General features: G+C 34.9%; 2 protein-coding genes across 2 annotated transcripts in view; both read left to right on the top strand.

Moving 5' to 3' along the window:
- The window catches only part of DHX36 (DEAH-box helicase 36), a 407,284-nt gene that overhangs the window by 241,755 nt on the left and 138,900 nt on the right, over nt 1-26,629 (top strand). The window lies entirely within an intron of this gene.
- GPR149 (G protein-coupled receptor 149) overlaps nt 11,823-26,629 on the top strand; it is an 89,433-nt gene continuing 74,626 nt past the window's right edge. Inside the window, exons 1-3 of the mRNA XM_050778228.1 lie at nt 11,823-13,396; nt 14,347-14,539; nt 20,624-21,072. Of these exons, the coding sequence (XP_050634185.1) occupies nt 12,416-13,396; nt 14,347-14,539; nt 20,624-21,072 (1,623 nt within the window). The 5' untranslated portion in view covers nt 11,823-12,415. The remainder of the gene's footprint in view (nt 13,397-14,346; nt 14,540-20,623; nt 21,073-26,629) is intronic.

Below are 26,629 nucleotides of genomic sequence, written 5' to 3'. Positions count from 1 at the left end.
TGTTTGTTCCTGCTACTGATTTTTTAAAATTGATCTTATACCCGACAATTGAATTCCCTTTGTAGCAGTTATAATGTATCTGTAAATTCTCTGGGTAGTTTTATGCTTACGATAATTTCATCTGCACATTATGGTAATTTTTTATTTACATATATCCTTTTCAAACTCTGTTCGTATTTTTCCTCATAGCACTGGTAATATTATTAATGATACATTAAATGGTAATGCCAGTAGTGGATAGCCTTGTCCTATTCCTGTGGGGAGACAATTCTCCATGGGTCTCTCATGTTTCTGCATGTTTTGCAAAAAACCAACTGCCCTTTTCTCTACACTCTCTTTTCAGTGCAGTTTGTATACTAAACAGCTTGGGAAGAAAAATAAACTATCTCCTTCCAAAATAAAGGGCAAATTTGTTTACAGCCTTGGAAGAAAGGGATAGTGTCTCCAGCGTAAGGGGCAGGTATTCTCATTATAAACTGCAATCAGGTGTCACTTAATGATAGGGATATGTTCTAAGAAATGTGTCCTCAGGCGATTTTGCCACTGGATTATGCTAGTATCATAGAGTGTGTTTACACAAACCTTGATAGTATAGCCCACTGCACATCTAGGCTAGATGGTTCAGCCTATTGCTCCTAGACTGCCAACCTGTACAGCATGTGACTATACATGTTACTGTATTGAATTCTGTAGGCAATTGTTAACACAATATTTGCCTAAATATTTGTGTATCCAAACATATCTAAACATTAAAAAGATACAGTAAAATAGTGGTATAAAAGATAAAATGCTGTACTTCTACAGGGCATTTACCATGAAAGAAGCTTGCAGGACTAAAAGTTGCTCTGGACGAGTTAGTGAATGAATGATGAGTGAATGTGAAGGCCTGGAACTTCACGATACACCATTGTAGACTTCATATACACTGTATACCTAGGCTATACTAGATTTATTTTTAAAAATTATTTATTCAATAATAAATTAACCTTAGCTTTCTGTAAGTTTATAAACTTAAAATGTTTTTCACTCTGACTTTTTGTGATAACACTTAGCTTAAAATGCAAACACATTATGCAGTTAAACAAAAAATCTTCTCTCTTTATATAGTTATTCTACAAACTTTTTATATTTTTAATTTTAAATTTTTTTTACTTCTTAAATATTTTTTTTTAAACTAAGACGCTTCACATTAGCCTAGGCCTGCACAGGGTCACAGGGTCAGGATCATCAATATCACAGCCTTCCATGTCCACGTCTTGACCCACTGGAAGTTCTTCAGGGGAAACAACATGCATGGAATTGTGATCTCTTATGATGACAACGCCTTCTTCTGGATTACCTCCTGAAGGACCTGCCTGAGGCTATTTTACAGTTAACTTCTTTTTTGTAAGTATAAGATGCAAAATGTAAAATAACAATTAAAAGCATAGTACAGTATATATGTAAACTAGTAACAGTCATTTATCATTATTATCAAGTATTACGTCCTGCATGTAATTGTATGCACTAGACTTGTATAGGACTAGCAGCACAATAGGTTTGTTTACACTAGCTATTTATTAAAGAGACTTCCAAACAAAGATGGTGAAAACATAATTTTACCCAACTCTTCTCTACAAAATCAGCCATCCTTCCTTCCAAAAATAGAATTAAAAATAGAGACAAAAACTCTAGCATCACCACAAACATGTGACTAATGCTACAGACATGTGACTAATGTGCTACAATGTTATGACAGCTACAGTGTCACTAGGCAACAGGAATTGTTCCACTCATATGGGGCCACCTTTCTATATACAGTCTGTCATTGACTGAAACTTCATTATGACCAAAATGTCATTATGTGGCGCATGACTGTATTTGCATTCTCTAAACTCAGGGTTCCTCTTCTCTAACAACTCTTAAGGTATGCATGGATGTTACCTGACCCTCTGCACCTGTTCCTCTAGGAATTTGGGGTTGGGAAACTGGCAAAAGAAAATGATAGTATTTTGAGTACTGCTGTTGCAGTCTTTTATTTCTCAACCAAGAATTCTATGTCTTTTGCCAAGAAACTGTAGCAAGCTTGGCAAGTTAGCTTGCAAAGGTAAACTGTACCAACATTTCTTTGAAATATCCCCCAACTGGCAAAAACACATATGTTCATCTGTGTTGGAATTAATAAATAAATTGTGGAAGGTTCATAAACTTAAATACTATACATCAAAGAGAAAGAACAAACCACTATATTCCAAAACATGAATACATTTTACAAACATTATGTTGAACAAATGAAGCTAGACATACAAAATTACATTATCATTCCAAGGAAACCTAATCAATAATACAGATTAAAAATCAGCGTAGTGGTTGTGGGAGGAAAGGTAGTAACTAGAAGGAGAACAACACAGCTTCTTACACTCTGCTAATGTGTTTTTCTTCAAGGTTAGTTCACTCTCTGAAAACTTATTGATTTGCACACTTACCATTTGCACACTTTTCTGTATTCATGCTATACTTCAATGGAATTCATTGAAAAATATTACTTCTTTGGATGAATCAACAGAAAATAATCTCTAGAACAGAAAAGAAAGTCGTAAATAGACCTAATTCATATGGGAAATTATTATACCTGTATATTAAAGGTGTCATATCAAATCCAGCGGGAAAAGATAGAATACATAAGATTATGTTGGTGCAACTGAATAGCTTCTTGGGAAATAAAAATAAAATAATGTTCTTCTCTAAGTTCTTATGCCAAAATAAATTCAACAGGTAAAAATTTAAATGAAAAAGTGATAGCAAAGACTACTATCAATAGAAGAAAATAGCAAGTGTTGACAAGGATGCAGAGAAATTTAAACCCTTATGTATTGTTAGTAGGACTATAAAACGGTGCAAACACTATGAATAACAATATGATGATTCCTTTAAAAATTAAAAATAGAACTACCACCTGACCCAACAATTTCACTTCTGGGTATATATACAAAGAATTTAAAGCGGAATCTCAAAGAGATATCTGCACATGAATTTTTATAGCATCGCTATTTACAATATCCAAGAGATGGAAGCAACCCAAATGTCCATCAACAGATAAAATGATAAACAAAATGTGATGCATACATACAATGGAACATTATTCAGCCTTGAGTATTTTCTTTTTTTTATTTTGATGAGGCTGAGTCTCTCTCTGTCGCCCAGGCTGGAGTGCAGTGGCACGATCTCAGCTCACTGCAACCTCAGCCTCCAGGTTCAAGCAATTCTCCTGCCTCAGTCTCCTAAGTAGCTAGGATTACAGTCACGCGCCACTACGCCCGGCTACTTTTTGTATTTTCAGTAGAGATGGGGTTTCGCCATGTTGTCCAGGCTGGTCCTGAACTCCTGACCTCAGGTGATCCACCCGCCTCGGCCTCCCAAAGTGCTGGGATTACAGGTATGAGCCACTGTGCCCGGCCCAGTTTTGTATATTTTGATGATCTGATATTAGATACATAAACGTTTTTTATTGTTATGTATTCTTGTTATATTGATACTTTTATTAACATACGATGTCTTTTTTTGTCTCTTGTAAGCATTTTTTTGTTTAGTCTCTAATGTCTGGTATTACAATAATCTGCTCTCTTTTTTCTTACTATTTGCATGAAATATCTTTTTCTATCCTTTCACTTTTACCTACTGTGTCTTTGGCTCTAAAGTGAGTCTCTTGTAGACAGCGTTTGGGATTGTTTTGTAAAGCAAAATAATAGGAAAAAAACTAATACGTACTTCAATGAGAAAATAATTAAATAAATTATAGTTTATCCATAAAATAAAATACAAAATAGTAATATAAAAATAATTAAGTGATGATATGATGCGGTCTCCAATGAAATTTGATTCATGAAAGAACAAGATATTGAGATATATGTAAGTGTAGATTTCATTTGTGTGTACACGTGAAACTGCCAATAGTCATAACTGCTGCACGAGGAGAAGGTAGTGTTTTTTTGTACTTTTGTGACTGTTGTTTGCTATATCTTTAGTTACATTTAGCCCATTTTCAAGTCTGACTTAATGGCATTCATCTCAAATCTTTTTTGAAACAAATAAACTTTAAAATGTGTAATCTTTGTCTATTAACTTGTCTATATCCCTAACCTTTCTGGGCTGGCCATATTTCTTTAAATTCCAATGCCTTGACACAAGCACCAGAATACATCTGCTCGGACACCTCAAATCAAGTCCACTATGTATTATCTTTCTTCCTTCCCTTTTCTCTTCTCTCTCTCTCTCTCTCTCTCTCTCTGGCTTCCACTTCCCTTTCTCTCCTCTCTTTTCATTGCAAAGCTTATTAATCTGAGCATCAAATGGAGAATTTAATTGTGTATACAGTGACTTTTGTTATTCTGATCTGCTTTTCATCTAAGCTTTAAAAGTTCTTCAAGATAGATATTACTATGTTTATGAAGATAGTGGAATTCAGCCATAGATTAAGTGACTTGTTGAAGGATTCAAGGAAATCCACAACGAGACATTTGGGTTATCAGATTCTAACTTCTCCACTACAGTAACTAGAGAAATGATATCAATTTTCACCTTTGCAGGATTCTTATTTTTAAGCCCTTGCCATGTTTTTCTTTCATTCGAAAATTTTAAAAGTCCTTCATAAATGCTTAACTTCGAATGCACCTAAAGTTTGGGCATGGTGGCTCGTGCCCGTAATCCCAGAACTTTGGAGGCCAAGGCAGACAGATCACTTTAGCCCAGGAGTTCAAGACCAGCCTGGGCAAGAGAGTGAGACCGCGTCTCTACACAAAAATCAAAAAACAAGGTGGGAGTATGGTTTGAGCTTGGGAGGTCGACGCCGCATTGAGCCGTAATTGCACCACTGCACTCCTGAATACACCAAACTAGGGGTATTTCTCACTACAGATCTTAAAGACACTTCCACCTTTGTGAGTAGACAAGGCATGAGGAAAATGAGGGAGATCAATTTAATTTCTAATTGTTACTGAATTGCAGTGAACAAATGATTTTGTTTGCGTGCTTTAACATCTCAAGTGCAGAGTTTGGACAAAATCTAACTTTTTTAGGAAACTAAAAGCTACTGAGGTAATTTTTGTAAGACCTTGGAGCTCAATGATACTAAATGAAAAGAAATAACAGGAGGCCATCTGCTGATTTAGGAACTGTAAAATGTGTATTGCCTCAAGAAGTTCTCTTCGCTAGCAATCACTCTGATTTATTGAGGCTCACAGTATGCTTGGAAAGGCAAGAAATCCAGAGAATAGGGCAGAAAAATAAAGCACTTACCATCCTGTCCCTATAAGCCAGGGTTCTGTCTCTGAATAATCAGGTTCAATCCTAACCCCTTCGATTACCAGCAGTGTGGCTATAGTTTGGTCATTTAACCTCTGCTTCAGTTCCTCTGTCTGGAAAATGGGGCTAAACCTAATACCCATATCATGAGGTTGTGAAATTAAATTAGTCAATATATGTAAATAGCTTAGAAGAATGTCTAGCACATTATAAGAACTAAAATATTAGCCATTGATATTGTTCCCATTAATGTTATTATTAATAATTATACATAATTTATGTATAAATATAACATTTTATTACATACTATAGCATATTATTATGTATTTTAGAATAGACAGGGTATATGGACATGTCTAAATCTCACAAATGACCCAAACACTCTACCAATAAGAGATAATTTTACATTGAAATGTTCCTCCTTCATATAAACCAAGAATCAACAAAATGTTTTTTGAAAAGGGCTTTCTTGTTCACATAGCACCTTTCAGAGCTACTCAGAGTTCAACTCTGTTGTTGTAGCTTGAATGCAACCATTTAAGAAAAAGTAAATGAATGGGTGTGACTGTGTTCTGATAAAACTTTATGTACAAAAACAGGTCATAGTTTGCCAACCCCTAAAATAAACCAAGAAATCTTTCAAAGTCCTTATTTTAACTTAGTGAGGAAAGCTTAGACTCAATAACACAGTTGGTTTTCGCTGAAAGACATAAGATAAAACATATTTCCCATTACATGCTCCAGATATCACCTCAAGACAAGATAATGATGCTTAAAGGGTGCACAGAGTGCTCAGGTTAAAAAGTAAAGCTATAGCACTTAGCAAAATTACTTCCAGGGCCATGTATGTCATTCATTTTGCAAAGGATTGGAAAGAGCAACCATCTTTGAGAACATGGTTGATTAACTTTTGGTACTTAAAGCAAACGTTGAGCAATTGTACGTGTAAAGAATGAGATATTTCTGAAAATGCTAAGAAAGACATTATTTTAAAAGGAGCAATACCCCAATACATCCCGGTATGGGACAGAAATAATGAGGGTGCAGGGGGTGGCACATAATCATCATGGATTAGCATAACATAAACCATGCAAGATGAAGAGAAAGGGACCATATCAGAACCAAAAACTATTCTCATAACTACATAACGGTTTTCACCAGCTAGCTAATGAAAAAGAAACTAAAAATTAATGGCAGAACTGCCTTGCATATCATTTATAGTGACAGTAATTAACTCAGGGTAATATTCTATTTTTGAAATACTGAGATGTTAAAAGAATTTCTTTGAAATCTTGTAACTTAAGTGGACCTCATAATAAGGCACAAGGGTTCGCCTTGCATTACCTCATTACTAACTTAAGGCTTAGTCAAATTTTTTTTTTTGCATCAGAGCATTCTCATCCCAGGCATTAATTATTTAGTATATTGAGTCCCTTGGGATGAGAGGTTATTTTCAAAAAGAGGAATTTAAGGAAAGTGATAATATGAAAAATGATTAAACTGTAAGATTCACAAGAACAGGAACTACAATGTTCTGTCTACCACTAATGTACATTGTCTGATTGCTAAACACTCAAATAGTTGTTGAATAAATGAATGAATGAATGTTTCTAGTATATTATTATGCTTAGGATGGCAATACGTTATTTATATTTTTATTCTGTGGGATGGGTTGAGTCATTCCCAATCCATTTAACGGCTTCACACAGCTCTTTATAAAAGCTCTCCTCCAGATATATTTATTGTATGGCTAGGTAGAAGTTACATAACTACTGTGGTTAAGATCCATGTCCAGAATGAGTATTATTAAAATTGAATAAACAACATCCACTAATGAGAAAGCTTTTTCTCTCTAGCTGGTCTACTTTTATACATAAACACACATCTCTTTAACATTTTTGTGTCTTATCCATGGAATCGGTTTAAAAAATATATAATTTCCCATTTGAGAGACCTTTAAAACAATCCCCACAAATGTCAAGTACTGTCTTTGAACTGACAGCATATTAATCAGGTTTCTAAAGATTATATTCACAAAAAAAGTCTCTCTGACTTGGAGTCATGTGAAATTGTGTCCTTAACTCATAGTTATTAGATAGTACTAAGATACTGTAGGTTTTTAATGACACATTGATAAAGAAGAAAATAAATCACAGCATTTGGGTTCTCCTATGATGCCAAACTGCTAGTCACTTTCTTGGAAAACTATCAGCTGAAGCAGAATATGCATGTATTTTATATAATACAGATATATATACAATTATATAAATTATAAATTTATATACTCATATCTATTTGCATTGATAAGATATGACTTTTATTTATATGTTTTATGCATGAAATTGAATAATTTATGGATATTTCACTTGAGATTTGTTGATAAGTTTGTAAGCATCTTATGCTAAGCCAGTACTCTTAATGTTTTGGGTGCATAGCACGCTATTTCTAAAAACAGAAAAAAAAATACCTTCATGATTAACTTTATCTATGATGCTTTATTTATTTTTATAAAACAAACTAAACCATTTCATTTGGTCCTGTGGTAACTTTTTTATTGTTAAAGCCCCACATTGCTAAGAATGTTATTTTATAATATTCAACTATAACTTTTTACACTATTTCCTAGTCTTTGAGGATTTTCAGATGTGATGCTCTGAGAATTTTTAGATGTAGTGTGGACTTTTAGAGAAATAAATTGCCTGTAGTGCTTTGCAAAGATATAATTACATCAGGGCTTCATAAACTATGAGCTTAATGGAATTATTGCCATGTAATTTTCTGCAGGTTGTTTAAATTGTCTGTAATTTATTCCTGTAAAATTTCTGTAATTTAGCACTCTGTAGGTTGTTTAACAGTTTATAATGCTATATTACATATGGTACATGTTTTAAAGTAGCCAAAGCAGCAGTGGGATAAAAATAAATGTCTTCACCTAAGCCGTTCTGGCAGAACCGTAATTTTTATTTAAATTAATGTAAATTTGCATTAACAAATTTAAAGACAGAATTTACAATCATTGAAGATATAAATTTCTGTTACAGATGAGAGAGATGAACAAAGCTCACTCACGGGAACTGAGTAAGATTTTTTAAGGCACAAAGAAGCTTCTTAGAAATCTTTCTTCATGGTCTCCTAAAAGTTATTTTGGTTATTTAAAATGCATTGAGAGTGATTTTTTTTCCCTCAGGAGGATATCTTAAAGAAAATGAAATTATGGCTCAAGAGAGGGTTTACAATTTTCAAGAAACTCTTCACTGATCCATAATAATGTTCATTAACTCAATTTACAAACCATCTTTTACCAACCTTTATGTTTTATAATATATATAATGCATTATAAATACATATATACATTTATAATACATATAATGCATTATAAAACATATATTTATATATGTTGTAGATACATATATAATACATTATAAAATATAAAACCTGGTAAAATATTGCAGATTAAAATTTTATAAACGAGACATTTCAAACATCTTTGAAAGAAAGAAAAGCAGAAATAAAACTTTATGATTATCAACATCCATTGGAAGTGTTCCCAAGGATGGAGAACTAAAAGGGAGTTACTAGCAAATATGTATCTGTTGTGATTAAGAATACAGAACTAAACTACAATTTTAAAATCTGACTCCACCACTTAATAAATGTGTGACTTTGGACAAATCAATTAATCTCTCATGCCTCTGTTTTCTCACCTATGAAAGGGGAGCAATAATACATCTAACAATATTGGGATGAACTAGGATATTATCCAGTATCAGTCAACTTCCCAAATTCAGTGATTTACACGATAAATTTTACCTCTCATTCATGCAAAACTTGCTTTAGGTTCATACAGATCTCCAGAGCAAGCCTTAATCTCTCAGCTGGCTCGAGATTTCAGGCTGCTTGAATCTTATACTACCTTTATATAGACAGTTGCCTCCATGCTATCACTGAGAAGGAGAAATCAGGCAGACCCAAGCATTAGTTCTTGCTGGCTTCCACCTCTTATTAGATGACAATGATGATTATTGTAAAGTAGGCAGGAAATAAAATAGAGATAAGGTTAACTGAACTTAAAAATTATATCATTTAATTTTAGAACAGGAAAGGTCTCTAAAAATAATCCAGTCAAACCCCTCACTGTGCTTTGAATGTGTCCCCCAAAGCTCATGTGTTGAAAAGTTAATACAAGTGCAAGAGTCTTGGAAAGTGGGGCCTAAAAAGAGACGATTCGATCACGAGGGTTCTGCTCTCATGAGTGAATTACTGCCATTACCTCAGAAGTGGGTTAGTTACAGAAGGTGGGCTTGTTATAAAAGTGAGACCATGTGAAGAGGCTCACGCTTACAATCCCAACACCTTAGGAGGCTGAGGTGGGTGAATCACTTGAGGCCAGGAGTTTGACACCAGCCTGGGCAACATAGTGAGGACCTTGCCTCTAAAAAATACAAAAACAAAAACAAAAACAAAAACCAAAAAACTGTGCGTGGTTGCTTAAACCTGTAGTTCCAACTACTTGGAAGGCTGAGGCAGGAGAATCACTTGAGCCCAGGAGTTGGATGATGGTGCCACTGCACACCAACCTGGGTGACAGAGCAAGACCCTGGATCTTTATTAAAAAAAAAAAAAGAAGTGAGTTCAGCCCCCTCTTTCTCTCTTTCTTTCTCTCATTCTCTCTTGCCCTTCTACCTTCTACCATGGGATGATGCAGCAAGAAGGCCCTTACAAGATGCTAGCACCTTGATATTGAATTTCCCAGCCTTCAGAACTATGAGAAATAGTTTTTTTCTTTATAAATTTCACAGTTTGTGGTGTTCTGTTTTGGCAACCCAAAACTGACTAAGACGCCTCTTTATTTTACAGATGCAGAAACAGACACCCAGAGAAAGTACTAGAATTTTTGTCCTAGGTTACCTATCCTGCAATAGCAGAGTCTAAAGTTAAATTCAGATGTCTCTACTAGCTCTCTCCTGGCTGCAGTTCTACTACCAACCTTTGGAAGTGTGCTAAACATTCTTGTTTCTTCTGTAATATCCTAAAGAACAGTACAATATGGTGATTAAGTATCTCTTTTCCTAATTTATATTTAACGATTTAATGGAAAACCCAGAAATGATAGTAATAATAGAGGAAATGTTCTCAGACCTGAAATGGTACTACAGTAGCTATTATTAATTTCTATTCATTGCATATTAACAATCTGAGACTTACTGCCCAAACTAACTGAAAATGCAGGATTCAGTACCATATTGAAGAATAATATTTTTGCCATAGCAAGGAAGAATAAGGTTTGTGAGAAGAGGCAGAATGGCATGTCAAACTTTGAAGTCTTCAAAAATAAGATTTGTTTTTCATCATGCTTTCTGAATCAATGTTATTTTTAAATGAATGTATGCCCAACCTTTCTTACTCACACAGCCCTACACAGTCTATACTATCAGTAGGGAGAGCTAGAGTGCTGACCTAGCTGTTACATGTGGTTTTTGTTTCCATTTGCTGAGTGAGGGGGAAAATCAAACAATCAACATATCAAGATAAGTGAAATACCTGCTGTGTTTATTGAAGGGTGTGACTGGCAATGACTAATGCAATCATTTTCTACTTGAACAGATTCAGGTTCAAAATGATACTTCAGTTATTTCTAAAATGAAAAGAATGATTGCAGTTCTATTACTACTTCCAGTTATTAAATCATTGTCATATCAACTGTTTCCTTTCCCTTCCCCTGTTTCCATTTAGACCTCCAGCACTATGTGGGAGAATGCAACCATTTGGTCATGAGGCTGAGCTGAGAAGAATGCTACACTACTGGGAAATGCTGGACCAGAAGTACTTCTGTTAGTTACTTCTTTGCTAAATCACTCATCTTGCAAAATTGACCATTCAGAGATACAAACTATTGCATGTCCCAAATACTCTGGTTAAAAATGTAGGGTGCTCTTCCTTTTAGGCCCTGTATAATATCATCGGACTTTATGGAAAGTTAGACATATCATTTATTCGAATGACAGCCTGCTTACTTGATGCCATTGACAGAAAATAAATAGCTATAAATAAATGTCTAAAGCTAGTGTGACTCTATCCAAAGATTCTGCATAATCCCATTTAGAGTAATGAGGACTATAATGATAATCTTAAGTACACTAATTTTTTAAAAGAAATCTCCTTCATCTTATTCTTATACATGGCATTGATTATATTCTTCCTCCACTGGATTAAGAAGCAGGAAGTCTAGATAAGAATAAAAGCAGTCCCTTAGTTACTGGAGTAGCTTAGACCTCTCACAGGTGATATTTGTAGTTCACATCAAGCCTGAGCAAGTATTTGGACTAGTTTTACATGTTGAAACCAAAGGGGAAGCTTAGCAAGGACATTGTTTCTTGCTTTGAAAGAGGCAGGCTAAGATATATGTGTATCATTTTGTTCACACACTGAACTCCCCTCCCTTTTTTTCCTGCTTCTCTCCTGCTTGGAGCTGACTCCTCCTTCCTGCAGCTCTGAGGATCACAGGCTGATTGAAGAACACAGCAGTTCAGATGGAATTCTGTGCACAAGCTCCCTCTGACTGGCTCACGCTCGCCCTCTCTCTCTCTCTCTTTCTTTCTCTCTACCTTCAAAGCTGAAACCTACCTGACAATCTCCTGCCTTTGAATCCAGCTCTGCAACCAAATGCATCATTTTACTGCTCTTAAAAGTGAACAGAGTTTGATTATCTCAAGCTACAAGCTGCTTTGCTCCGTAAGAAGAACCCCAAAGGATCCAGACATCATTGGTTTTCAATGTACCTGAAGAGTTGGTTTTTTTTTTTTTTTTTTTTTTTTTTTTTCTTTATTCCCTGAAACTTGACGGTGGGAAGGAGTTTTCGCTTTGTTTTTAGTTGGAATGTTGAAAAGTTGTTTGCTCGGGTTTTTTTTTTTTTTTTTTTTTTTTTTTTTATGCTTGAAATGGAACCTAATTTTTAAATATAGCTTGAGTCAGATCTAAAGGAGACAAGCCTGACCATTTCCTGCAGGACTGACCGGGAGAACATCTAGAGGGGAACTTGGTAGGAGAAATGAAATCTGATTTGCAGCAGCCAGTCTTTCTTTTGAGAAAACTATCAGACTCATTGATAAGAGAAATTAAATATTGACCAAGGACAATGTCTTTATTTCTCAGTAACTTATCAACAAATGACTCTAGCCTGTGGAAAGAGAATCATAATTCTACGGACCTTTTAAATCCGCCAGGAACTCTGAATATCTATCTTTTTTGCTTGACATGTCTCCTGACTTTTGCAGCCTTGGTGGGCAGCATTTATTCACTAATTTCACTGCTGAAGATGCAGAACAGAACTGTTGTGTCCATGCTTGTGGCTTCCTGGTCTGTGGATGATCTCATGAGCGTCCTGTCGGTGACCATCTTCATGTTTTTGCAGTGGCCAAACGAGGTCCCCGGTTACTTCCAATTTCTATGCACCACATCTGCCTTATTGTATTTATGCCAGGGCCTCTCTAGCAACTTGAAGGCGACTCTCCTAGTCTCTTACAACTTTTACACGATGCACCGGGCTGTGGGGAGCCAGATAGCCTCCAGAAGATCGGGCCAGGTGCTTGGCGTGGCGCTGACCGTGTGGACAGCCAGTCTGCTGCTCTCGGCGCTCCCGCTGTGCGGCTGGGGCGCCTTCGTGCGCACGCCCTGGGGATGCCTGGTGGACTGCTCCAGTTCCTACGTGCTGCTCCTCTCCACCGTGTACGCTTTGGCCTTCGGACTCCTTGTGGGCCTCTCGGTCCCACTTACATACCGATTGCTGTGTTCTGAGGAGCCGCCGAGACTCCACGCCAACTACCAGGAAATTTCCCGTGGAGCTTCAACTCCTGGAACCCCTCCTACTGCGGGGAGAGTGGTTTCCCTGTCCCCAGAGGATGCTCCCGGCCCGAGTCTGCGGCGCTCTAGGGGATGCTCCCCGAGCTCAGACACCGTGTTTGGACCGGGTGCGCCCGCTGCCGCTGGGGCTGGAGCCTGCAGGCGTGAGAAACGGGGGACTCTCTACGGCACCAGGAGCTTCACCGTGAGCGTAGCGCAGAAGCGCTTCGCTTTGATCCTAGCACTTACAAAAGTCGTCCTTTGGCTGCCCATGATGGTAAAAGTGCAGTTGCTCACAAGGCGCGAGTGTGGGTGCCAGACAGTGTAAATGAGTGTCGGGACCGGTGTCGCTGGTTTGGGGAGTCACCAAGAGACACACAGTGAAGTCCACTTGCAAGTGTCTCTCTCTGGGTTTTAGAGATGCACTTAGATAGAGGAAGGCAGTCCGGGATAGGGCTAGTTGGCCGCAAAACCTTTGCTACTAAATGCTTCTCCTTTCAAAAGTCAGGGGCGTGGAGATCGCTTTCCGTCGCGAGCGACTTAGTTTTCCATATTGGTGGTGGCCAAGGATATTGTCTTACACAGCAAAACCTGAGAGTATTCAGAAAAGGAGAAAGGGAATTAAAAGGTTTTTTCCCTTCAACCTTCTGTCATCCCTTTCTCGCCGTTCCATTCCCGCCTAGTAAGGACGACGCCCATCCTCAGCAGGGAGGGATAGAGGGGAGGAGAGATCAGTTGTGGAGGGAGAAGACAGGGGACAAAACAGGCTTTTGTTCCTCCTTCTAGGAGGAAGCCGATTAAAAGGTGGCAGAGTGGCGCCCCGCTGTGACGAGCGCGCATGGGCGGAGGTGAGGGTCTAGGGAGGCGACAAAGACCGTTCGGAGAACCAGATGCAGGTTTCCCGAACGCCTGTTTCCCAGCTAGCGTCCTCCACGTTGTAGACTGTGCCTTACTGGTGGAGTCTTGAATAGGCAGCGGGCGCAGACACGGCACTCAAAAGCAGAAACTCCTCCCAATCCTGTGCTGTCTGGCGTAGCGGGGTGCGTCCCGCCGTTCCCAACAGCCCACCACCAAGGACAGGGCGCCAGCTGCGTAGTAGAGCTCCCCTCTCGCTGTCAATCAGGAGAAGGAACTGGAAAGGGAACTGAGGCAGCGTGCGTGGAGAAAAGGCTTGGGAAGTACAAAGTATAATTTTAGGTTAGATCTGAAGTTCTCTTGCCCTTGCAGCTGCACATGGTGGTCCAGAACGTCGTGGGGTTTCAGAGCCTTCCCTTGGAGACATTCAGCTTTCTACTTACCCTGCTGGCCACCACTGTAACCCCAGTGTTTGTCTTGTCCAAACGCTGGACCCACTTGCCCTGTGGCTGCATCATCAACTGCAGGCAGAACGCATACGCAGTGGCATCCGATGGGAAAAAAAGTAAGTCCTCAACACCGCGGTGATTGGCAGCAATACTCGTTCAGTGACTTTCAGAAAAGTAGTCTACTAACACAGCTGCCTCAGTAGGGAATGGAGAGTCCAAGGATAAATGTAAGTGGTAAATAGTGAGAGGAAATTATGAAACAATCACTACCACAGTTTGGGGGTAGATTTTAAATGAGGCTGGTTTTGAAAAACCCCATGAAGTGCTGTGGCACTGAATAATTATTTTAAGTAGGAAAAAAAAAAAAAGGAAAGACTAGAATTCATTTAACACATCATGTCAACAAAGGCACTTAGATGATGTATTCACCATAGTTCTTAGTCCAGAATAGAAAACAAACTCCTCTCCCAAGTCTAGAATGAGATGCAGCATTGCCGTAACAAGCTTGAATTTGAAAAAGGATAATTAACCCTCTGAAAGGAGTTGAAAACTCATTACACTATAACCCATTATTATGCAATCGAACAGTAAAGAAAGACATTTTTGTTGTTTTACTGCTTGTATTCTTCCAGGGTTTTGGAAAGTTTTCAGAGTAAGGAATCAGTGTGCTTGAAAACAGTTCCAAAACAAATTGCAAGTGTAGGCCTTTCTCTCTCTCTCTCTTTCTCTCTCTCTCTCTCTCTCTCTCTCTCTCTGTCTCACATAGGCACACACACGCGCGCGCGCGGGTGCCCTGGACCAAACACAAAAACAAACAAAACCCTCAGTTTAAAAAAAAAAGACACAAGTGACAGTTTGTTACTGTGTGTTCATGTATGAATCTAGCCAAGTTATTTACTTAAAGAAGATTCTGTGTTCTGAAGAGTACACCTAGAATGAGAGTGGAAAGTAGGGTCCATTCCAGAACTCCGTACAGTGTAATTGTTCCCATATTCTAAGACAGGAAAAGTGTTGAGGAGTGAGCTGTATATTTTGACTCTGCCAGGAAGAAAAAGGATATTATTGTATTTTTTCCAGACAGAATATAGGATGTTTTATCACTTAATAAATCTGAGAATGCATTAGTGTATGCTGCATTAACTGTCCTGTTAATTGTCCTTTGCTCAGATCATGCAAGTATATTATTATTTAACAGAGATGAAGGATAAATAAAAACAGTCCATCTCAGGCTATTTTAGGGTTGCAAAATCTAGAGAATAGGATGTTTTATCACTTAATTAATCTGAGAATGCATTAGTGTATGCTGCATTAACTGTCCTATTAATTGTCCTTTGCTCAGATCATGCAAGTATATTATTATTTAACAGAGATGAAGGATAAATAAAAACAGTCCATCTCAGGCTTAGGGTTGCAAAATCTAGAGAATATCAAAGTATACTCTGCAATCCATTAAACAACAAAGTTATTTGATGTAATTAGCCATGAACTGGCCATTTTTCTTATGTCATAATGATGGCATTTAAAATTTAGAATGTCTAGATATTTTTCAAATGACCAGAAAATTTTTTATTGTTAAGAATGTCATTAAGTTTTATTAGTAGTAGATGACAGATGCATTTGTCTTTAAAATAACCTTAGAACTTATAATAATGATGTGTCTCTAAAGATTAATATCCAGAGCAACAGTGACAGGGAAAATTAATAATAAACCCTTATGGGCCACTTATAAAGACATGTAACATAAAGGAAACAATTCACAAGCCTCAAAACTCTAACATTCTAATAAATCTTAGCATTTTGCCACTAAACTAGTAAACCAGCCCAGTTTTGCGACGTCTAAAATTGTGAGAGGGATGAGTCTAGTGTCAGTGAAAATGAAAAGTCTTAGTGAATTGGTTGAAGGCAGTCATTTTTAAGAAGTGGGGACCATCCATCTCAGAGCTGAAAACAAAGCAGACAACAGACTTATTCTTGTAAATGACCTATGAAATATTCTACTTTCTGTACTGCACAGACAGAAGAGTCTTATGGCAGGCTAGCAGAATCAACAGTCACACTCATATCACAGGTTTGAAATTAAAAATATGTCTCTTGAGATCAAAATAATATTTTTTTCTAAACTTACCATTGCTTTTATTTGTGTTTATTTTAAAATTCCAAAGAAGGACTTATACGAAGGCTTATAAAAAAAGAAGCATGGCTTCACAAATAAAACATTGTGATAAACTTTAAGATACTTATACTTCAAACGACTCCATTCCCCCCATGATCCAGGCTGTGATATCAGAACTTTCTGATAATAACAGTGATATGTTTCTACGGTCTGAGAAGCCACCATCAATTTTGCTATTGCTAGTATAACACAACAAAATTTTAAAACCCCAAACATAGCACATGCTTAGGTGGACCAGGTGGTTGATCAGCTAGAGTATCTTAATTCTTCGATGGTTCGAGTTTTATGTTTAAACTTTTTGTCCGTAACAAGCTAAGATTCCCTCTCTTTATATCCTTTATCAGTCAGCGAACTTCAGAAGCAAGGGAGAGAAAATATATTTTTTTCCTAACATATTTATCATAGGTTAATTTTGAAGATGTAAATATAATTATAAATCTCAACTTCACTAAATGGGAACTGAGAGATGTGCAACCAGAAAATGAATGTGAGCAGTGGAAAAATAATTTGCAGAAATAATAATCTTCTCCTGTTTCCAACAAGAATCTGTACTACTAGTGTCTCAAAGTGTTTTTTTTTTTTTCAAATGATTTTAACATAGAGGTCTCAGGCAGTAGACATATTGGTTGGATATAGCTATCAGACCCATTTTGTTTGCCTGACATGATGTTTTTTAAACAGTTAAATGTCAAATACATTATATAAAAAATAGATTTTTGATCTTTATTTTTTTTTGACAAAATGATAGTATCTGGTAAGTGATATTACTCTGAAGAATGATTTTTTTTACAAGTTGATGTAATTACTCACATCTAAAATTGTAATTGGCAAGATGTGATTAAAAGCAGAAGACTAGAGCTAATTCATGTTTTATCGAGGATTTTGGAAGAATAAAGATTTTGCTTTTAAGAACAAAAAATTATATTTATTTTTAAGATGTTTAGTATAAATTTCAAAGGATTCTGGACAATATTCTGATGGCTTTTAAGTTTCTTGAAAATTATTAATCAATGAAAGATATCTGACAGACAGATTCTGTCTGTATTCTGTCTGTATTTCATAGACAGAAATACAAAATACAAAAAATACCAAAAAAATACAAAATACAAAATACACAAAATACAAAAAAAGTTTTTAAAAAATCTCAACTATGTAATTTTTTAGTGATATAAAACTGTAGCACTGTCAAGGCCTTCCTCCTATAAACAAATCAATATTATAAAGATATCACTTTTTTGAAATCATATTTTATTCAGCTAGCATCATCGAGTCAAGGCTAACCTAACAAACCTTTCCTATCACATCAAGCATGATTCCTACAGGTTGCTCCATTTCATTCATTCATTCACTCACTCAATAAATACATATTTATTAGGGAAAACATCACTATGTGTCTAGCACTGTGCCGCATGTTCAATAAGGAACAGAAATTCCCAACCCATGACCCATTCGCTGAATTTGGTTCAAAGAGCTGGTTTTTAACCAATGTTTATAGTTACTTATAACTAATTTTAATTATGGACCGAAATTTTAAGATCAGGATATTTTATATCAAGTCTATGAACCTGGTTTGTCTGAAAAATTAGGATTCTTGACAACCCAACCCCTAATCTCCCCACAAATGGCTGGAGCTGAGAATCCTGCTTTAGGTGGAGAAAGAGCTTTCCCATTTGTCTTTGTTAATAATTAATGTTAGCTAACTGGCCCCATAGACACTTTTTATTTTCTGCTTTTGGTTCATTTAAAAAAAAATACCCAGTCTTTATCCTCAAAGAACTTAGAAATGATTAGTTTTGACTCTGATTCTCACATTTTCTTCAACATAATTTTGATTATTAACTATATTAATGTATTTTTATAGGGATTCACCCCCTTACAACCAGCCTCTCATCTTACATTGTCAACTTTGTGATATTGTTATAACCTATTATCTCAACTTAAGTATCTCAGGTACATTAGTTACTTCAGGCAGAATTTGCCTTTTAAGTGATAAGTCACTAACAAGAAATGTTTCATTGATTATACTGCACAATTACTGTATTTCCTCTGACACAGCACATTGTGTAACTCTGCTTCCATTAACATAATTCTTTCATGGGTCTGATTAGCAATAAAGCAATTTCAAATAAAGGCAAATAACTCCAATTCTGAAAACAGCTAGCTTTAAATTCAGATCATTTTACCTGTAAGTAATCTTCAGTAGCTTTTGTCTGTCATCCCCAGTTTTCTCCAGCGTGAAATAGAATCAGTAAGTTTTTTACTAAGTAGGATTGTTGGTGTATTAAATGAGATATTCGATGTGCAAAACGACCTCAGAATGTTCTAGCACATCATGGTCTCTTGATGATCCTCCTTTCTTTTCATAACCTACCTCACACAGCCCTTTGTCCCTTGTGATATGGAGGTGAAGTCCGCATTAACACATTCTGCACACTCCTTCACAAACATTACTCATTTTTGCTTTATATATTTGAGATTACAATGTGCAACTCATAAAATTATAGTCATAGACATCAATTTTATCATTTTATATCACAAAATTGGGATTTTATGATAGCATTTGTTTTCTTAATGGCCTTGAATTGACAATTTGTCATTTTATATCTTTTTTGGAGAAAAATAGAAACCCATCAATAATTTAAACATCCTTTTAGTTCCTTCACCTTTCACATTCTTAAAGCAAGTTAAACAGCATAACTTGATTTTACTTGACTACATTACTAGAAGAGGTCAATTAAAATATAAATGAGACAGTATATAAAATATGAACATCTATTTCTACTTTTATTTTTTCTTTGAATCAAAATTTTTCTTGCTTGTATTCTGGCTCAAACAACAATGAATGATACGGATAAATTCTATTTTTCAGTCAACAGAATTGGTTTACAAATCTTAGATTCTGAGAAACATCTCAGTAATAGAATCAGCATATGAATGACACTAGGGTATGTTGCAAAATGAATCAAATTTTACTTATTTTTGTAGAAAGTTTAAATCTTTTCATACATTTTTTTCTACCAAAGACAGCTAAATGTCTCACTATAAAACACAGAGCTATCAAAGTAGAAAATTTGTTTGACACAAACCATGTTTTGACAGATGAAAGCAAAAACATTAAATTATATCTTGTCTACCACCTTAATATAACTTGATTCTTAATATATAAAACTTACCTAGCATTTAATGACATTCAAAATAAAAATTGTATCACTTTCTGTTACTTTCTTGCTTTTAATTCTAAGACTTTGCATCACTCCACCAACTAATAGTACTATAATTAGTATATCATCATATTTCACCTGATTTAAATCATAAAAATTTTATGCATTCCTGCTAAACTCTTATAATAATCAGCTTTATAGACATTATAAAGTGCTTCAATTTGCAAAAAATATTAATCCATCTAATTTTTTACTGTTCATTTCACATTTACTTGTATCAGAAATGTACATTTTTTTTTTTAAATTTAAAAGCTATTTAGCAGCATGGTCTAATTTTAAATGTATGCATTTATAGACATACAAATGACAAAAATTATACACCAAAATATTTAAAGAAGTTATATTTATTGGTGGTATTCTTAGCTGAATAACTCATGTAATATTAAGACTACTTAATTAATTTCTAGCAAAATAAAATTTATAAATAATATATCTTATCCCAAAATATAAGGAAATGTGCAAAATAATTGGTTAGACTAAGATAAGCTAAAACAATGTATTTGAGAATTTCCTAATGTATAGCTAAGTTTTTGTTATATAAGGCTTCTTTAGTGACCAAAAGAGTTTTTAAGATTGTATGTATTTCAAGACCCTCACTGTGTAAATGAGAAGAATTAGGCACAGGGTAATAAGATAATTTTGTGAGGCATAATTTCTTTGCATAATTAACAAAAAGTAAATGAAGATAATTTTAAAACTTATAATAATCAAGTTGAATGCACTTTCTATTTTTATTTGCTATATATAGCCAATGTGGTTTATATCTACCTTACTAGCCATAAACTGTTGTTTTTATTTTTACTCAGTCAAGAGAAAAGGCTTTGAATTCAATCTATCATTCAAAAAAAGTTATGGGATTTATAAAATAGCACATGAAGATTACTATGATGATGATGAAAATTCCATATTCTATCACAACCTGATGAACTATGAGTGTGAAACTACAAAAGACCCTCAGAGAGACAATCGTAACGTCTTCAATGCTATAAAAGTAGAGATCAGCACCACGCCCTCTCTGGACAGCTCCACACATGGCGGCATCAATAAATGCACAAATACTGATATTACAGAAGCTAAACAGGATTCCAACAACAAAAAGGGTGCGTTTTTTGACAAAACAGGAGGGGATATTCACTATGAAGAAACTACCTTTTCTGAAGGGCCAGAAAGAAGACTGTCTCATGAAGAGAGTCAGAAACCAGATATTTCAGACTGGGAGTGGTGTAGGAGTAAATCAGAAAGAACCCCGCGTCAGGTACAGTAAAGATTGTTCTTGCTGTTAAATTAAAGGTGATACTAAATGTGATAGTCATGAAAAACATTAACAGTTGTTTATTTTATTCAATCTAGTCCAACATTAACTTCACTTGCCTCAATTAATTTCCATGATATTTAATTTTATTTCAAGGTGTCTTTTGAAGGACTTTTTAATTCTTTTAATCGGTTTAAAATCCATACATTTTATAACAGGAAGAGTTAAACAGGCTCTAGGGCATTCTTTTTTAACCTCAAGTAACCTGCATAAATTCAGATTAGATTCTCAGAACTCACGGTTCAAATTAATTTAGTTTGTAGATTTTATTTTTCCCTCCTCCATTCCAAAGGTATCTCTTAAGTCTCCAAGGGAAGTTTTTTTTTCCTTGTAAAAGCAAATAGTTATACAACTTGCAGTGAGAAGTGCTGTTCTGTTGAAAGTATATTAGGCAGCTTGCCTATCAGTCTTACTAGAACTAATCCCTCCAGTACCCAGCAGAAAAAAAATTAATCCAGAGTACATTCAGGTGAGCATTTGCAAGCCCTTATGAATGTTCCATCTCCTTAAATATGGAAGAATGGTTTTATAGTATTTTATAAAGCTAAAAGAATTTGCATTTGAATTTCTCGTCCTTTCCTAGATTTCAGCCTTCCTAAAATGGTGAGGGATCCTTCTTATTTATTGAAATGGCAGTGTGACATTGATATGAGATTTTTTTCTTTCTCCAAGCTTTCATATGTGATAATTAAGTTGCCCTTGCTTTCCACACTATTGATTTCCTAGGAAAAAGGAGTCTTTTTTCTACATGAGTTAATGGAAATCAGAATCTACATGCACCTAATCTCTGGAATCAAAAGCATTATTTTAGAAATACACTGATAGGAATAATGTATTCATTGATCAAAAGTATGATCATATAACACAAACTATAAATATGAGCAGAATAATTTGAGATTTTCTTTATTCTCATTAAGTAAAACTACTAGTCTCCTGATATCATTGTTTTTAAAGTGAGTTGAATAGTAAAAGAAGGTGTATGAAATATATTATAAGAAGAGATAATTGTGCATATTGTTTAGAGATTAGAAATCAAAGGAAAATATCACTAAATATTTGTCATAAATTAAATAATACAGTAAAAGGTGGAGGCCAAAGAACACAACGCACCATATGTTTAGAAAAAATGTTTTTTCCCAACTAAGAGGGGAATTCCGACACTTTCATCATCAATTTGCTCCTGAATAATCTAAACCTCTTAGTCTTGCACTTAGAAATTGTTTTAAGTTATGTTCATAATGAAGCGAGTGTGTGTGTGTGTGTCCATCCCAATAACTTGTAACTACCTTCGGTGCTAGTCACCTATATCATCCGCGTGATTAACCCTTACGGATTACAGCTATCTTGAATCTTACTCGTATTTTTGTTACATTCTTTTATCACAAATGTATGTACTTCTAACATAATACATTGTTTAGCTTTGCTAAGTTTGAGCCTTCTAAAGATGGTATCATGCTGTATATAGTCTTCTGGGGCCTGCTTTTGTTCACTTAACATTGCTGAGTAGCTCAATTTTCTTATTTATTTCATCAAAACAGTTGGAATTATTATCTAAAATACCACAACTAAATGCCTTCATTTAAAAGCCTTGGTTATAGTTTGGAAAGTGGAGTCAAATAACTATAACTAGAACATGAATAACTGTAACTAGAATGTGAAAAAATCAGACACTGTTTGCACATAAGAATGATGAAGAACAACTTACCCACAATCTTCTTTAAATCAAAAATTAAAATGATTTATGTAAAGTATAAAACTTTGATCAATCCAGATATCTTTCAGCTATAAATATTGGCTTGTTAAATATAGATATTTAAGCAACTGTAATGATCAAGTCTTTCAGGAAACTTCTCTGAAATGGTCACCATGAAAAAAATGATTAGAAGTAAGATGGATAATACAATATTCTGGAAAGGTAAAACTTTTTATTTCCAGGAACTAATTAAAATTAAATAAAATGCTATCATAAATTTTAAAACAACAGGAAGAAATCCTAAACCGCAGATTGACATTTTTTGTATAACCTTCCCTTAGTAAAAGTACCTGTGGTCTTTAAGGTTAGCCTCAAATACAAATACAAAATTTTAAATTAAAAAAGTGTTACAAAATTATATGAAACATTTTAAAGCACAAAGTTAAAAATGTTCACATTGTAATTTAAAGTGTTAGCAAAAAACACATTTAGGACTGAAAATCTTATGAGAACTTTTCCTAAGACCAAAACAGCTTTTAATTCTTACCCTTTTCTTCAGCAGCAAATATTACATGGAAGTGAATGATGACTTAGAAAGGACTTTCATTTTTATCTTTTTCTTCCCAGTGCCGTTTGTTGCTCTCAGCTATGTTAACATATGTATCTTATATAGTGATGCATTAAACTGTGTGGTAGACACTGCAGTTACTCTATAAAAACTCCACTTCTTTTGATTGTTTTATGGTTGTACTTTCAAACATTTAGGCTCAATTTATCAATTTGTGTCTAATGGTACTACATTTAATAGTATGTGTTCTCGGGATTTTTTAAAAAGCAGATTTGATTTTAAACATATTTAGTGAGCTCTCCTTTATTTGCACAATAGACTTTGTTTAATGTTTTATTAAAGTTTATGTTAACAATTCTCAGTATATTTTCTTGGAAGTCCTGGTAGGAGTTAGACTATCATCACATCAAGGTTAAGGTGTAGAAATGATGGTAATAGAATGGCTTCAGTAGATTTAAATGTGATCCAATAAAATTTACAAGAATTGAAGGTATTCATAAGACTGAAATTCAATTTTAACCTGGTCACGTAATTGCTTCTTTTTTAACACCTAATAAGTAGAAATCTAAGCAGTTTACCATTTTGAAAGTTCAGAAGGAATAGTCAGAAGTGTCAGAGATTTTTAGTTAGAAAGTCTTAATGCGATAGCCACTGGTATGACTCTTTCTGAAATGAAATGATAATTTTCTAGAACCCCAAATTTTGTCATCTATGAATAAAGAAAATTAGACTTATAAAATAATTGACTGGCCTGTGGGTGATCACTCTATTTTCTCTTTTAATACTAAGTTCATAAAGTTACCCTGGATTCCATTTTCTTTCCTTTAATGTTCAGTTTTAGAGTTCCAGAAACTCACTCATTTATTTTTGTGAATCAAAAACATAGATATCCTGAAACTTTTAATCTATTTACAATCCTATCATTATAGGATTTGTAAGGCACAAGGTCCTCCATTTTGCCAGTAGGATGTTTTAAAAACAGATTCTGAAACATTCCCTCTCAAGTTGCCTGAGAATCAAGGAAATTTTATTTTCATTTTAAGGAAAATGTTTTAGCTGTCTAAAAATAGTTTTCTAAAGTTACGTTGTATCAGTTGTTAACAGAATTTGGTAGCAGTATTGGTTTCTATAGTATTTTTTAAATATTATTGTTTATTTAAGTAATTTTCATAGGAAACTACAGGATCCAAAAGCTAGCTAGACTATTTTGAGTTCTTTAGATCAGAGCCTCTCAGGCTTTAATGTGCATACTAGTCAAATGGGTATCTTATTAAAATGTGGATTTTGATTGATTAGGTATGAGATGGGATCCAAGATTCTCCATTCCTAATAAGCTTCCAGATGATTTCTGTACAAAACCAAGATCCCACCTCAGACCTACAGAATCAAAATCCCGCAGTAGGTTAATATACACATTAAAAATTTAAAAGCACTGCTTTAGATTCTAATTGCTAGAGAATGGGCATGAGTTTGAAGTGCAGGGCAAAATTAATTCTTTCTGTTTAAGATATGACTCATTAAGTATAAAGCTGGAAAAAAATACTCAATACACATATCTCTTCCCTCTTCCTAAAAACTGTGCATCTTTTCTTTTCACTTTAAAAAACAAACTATTTTAAAAATGAGGACAGCATATTGCTGTTTTCTGTGACACTATTAGCTTAAAATGAAGATGCCTAAACTTGTCTGAGTAATTTCTGACATTTTAACTGAAATGACCATACTAGAAAAAATTCACTTAAAACCTATTTATAGCCTCCACCTGGTCATCTTAACAAAAATGACCATTTGGAATATACTTTAATTTTGACTACATTCATTTGTTTGAAGTGCTTAGTTTCTTGCTCGCTGCTCATAAACTTGAAAATTTGCTACACTGCCTAGTTTTTATAAAAGTATAAACTTTATTGTTTTTATAATTATTAAACTAACTTATAAATATTGTAGAAAATCTAGAAATTGCCGATAAGCAAAGGAAAAAACTCATTTCCACCTACTCAGAGTTAACCACTGTTTACATTTTGTTGTATAAAATATCACGCTCTTTTCTATGCATATATTTTTACTTTTGACAAAAACAAACAAACAAACACAGTCCTGCTGTATGTACTGCATGCGCTCTGCTTTTCTCCACTTAACAGCGTAACTTTAACCTCAATTTAATTGTTTCATCCCTTTGTGTCATTATCTGGTGTAGTTTACAGTGGCTATTTGAAGTGTGGCTGAAAACTCATCCATGAATATAAATTTGTTCTCAAGTATATAAAATCTTGGAAGTTGAACCTAAGGGAATTTTATTCTAAACTACTTCAGATATTTCATAGTACATTTTGTGATCCTCACAGCATGCATCATTTTGCCGCAATGAGTAAAAATAGCTCTAACTGCTCACATTCTACAAATTCAAGGGAATTATCATTGGATCAAAGCTTGCATTGAATCATATATTTACCTGTTAGCTAAGAATTCTGTTAACATTCTCATAAAAGTCTCCTGGCTTATGAAACCTAAAAGATTGTGTACTGAAATGACCCAGCTGTGGCTTAAATCTCTTCTTGGTTACTCTCTACTTGAACTCAAGTAACTAGGAACTCACTGTATTTTTAAAACTTTTTATTGTGAACTAATACATGACCTACAAAACAGTTGCAAAAAATAGTACAGAGTTTTAACATATCTTAATTCAGTTTCCACTAACGTAAACATGTTACACTGTACAGTGCAATTATCAAGAAATTAATAACTAATCTCTAAATTTTATTTCAGTTTTACCAATTGTCCTCTTTCTGGTTCTGGATCTAATCCCTGATGATATATTGCACTTGTTTTTATGACTCCTTACCTCCAATTTGTAACAGCTTCTCACTCTTTCTTTGTCTTGCATGATGTTTACTCTTTTGAAGACTACTGGCCAATTTTGTTTTTGTTTTTGGAATACCCCTCATTAGTAATTGTCTTATTTTTCAGTTGATAGAATTAAAGACAAGAATATCACCAAAGTGATGGTTGTCTTTTCTAGTTCGTCATATCAAAAGGTACATGATGTTGATGCACCTTATGAAGGTGATGTTCCCTTCATAAAATTGGTGTCTGCCAGATTTCTCCATGCAAAGCTTCTATTTTTCCCCCTTGTGATTTTTAAGTGTCTTTGTGGAGAGATATTTTGAGGTTATGTGTAGTCTTTCATCCCTAGCTAACCCCACCCTTTCCCCTGAGTCTCCAAAGTCCAATGTGTCATT

The sequence above is a fragment of the Macaca thibetana genome, chromosome 2 (genome assembly GCF_024542745.1).
Source record: "Macaca thibetana thibetana isolate TM-01 chromosome 2, ASM2454274v1, whole genome shotgun sequence".
NCBI classification, from domain to species: Eukaryota; Metazoa; Chordata; class Mammalia; order Primates; family Cercopithecidae; genus Macaca; species Macaca thibetana.
This window is presented reverse-complemented; position numbering and strand designations above follow the sequence as displayed.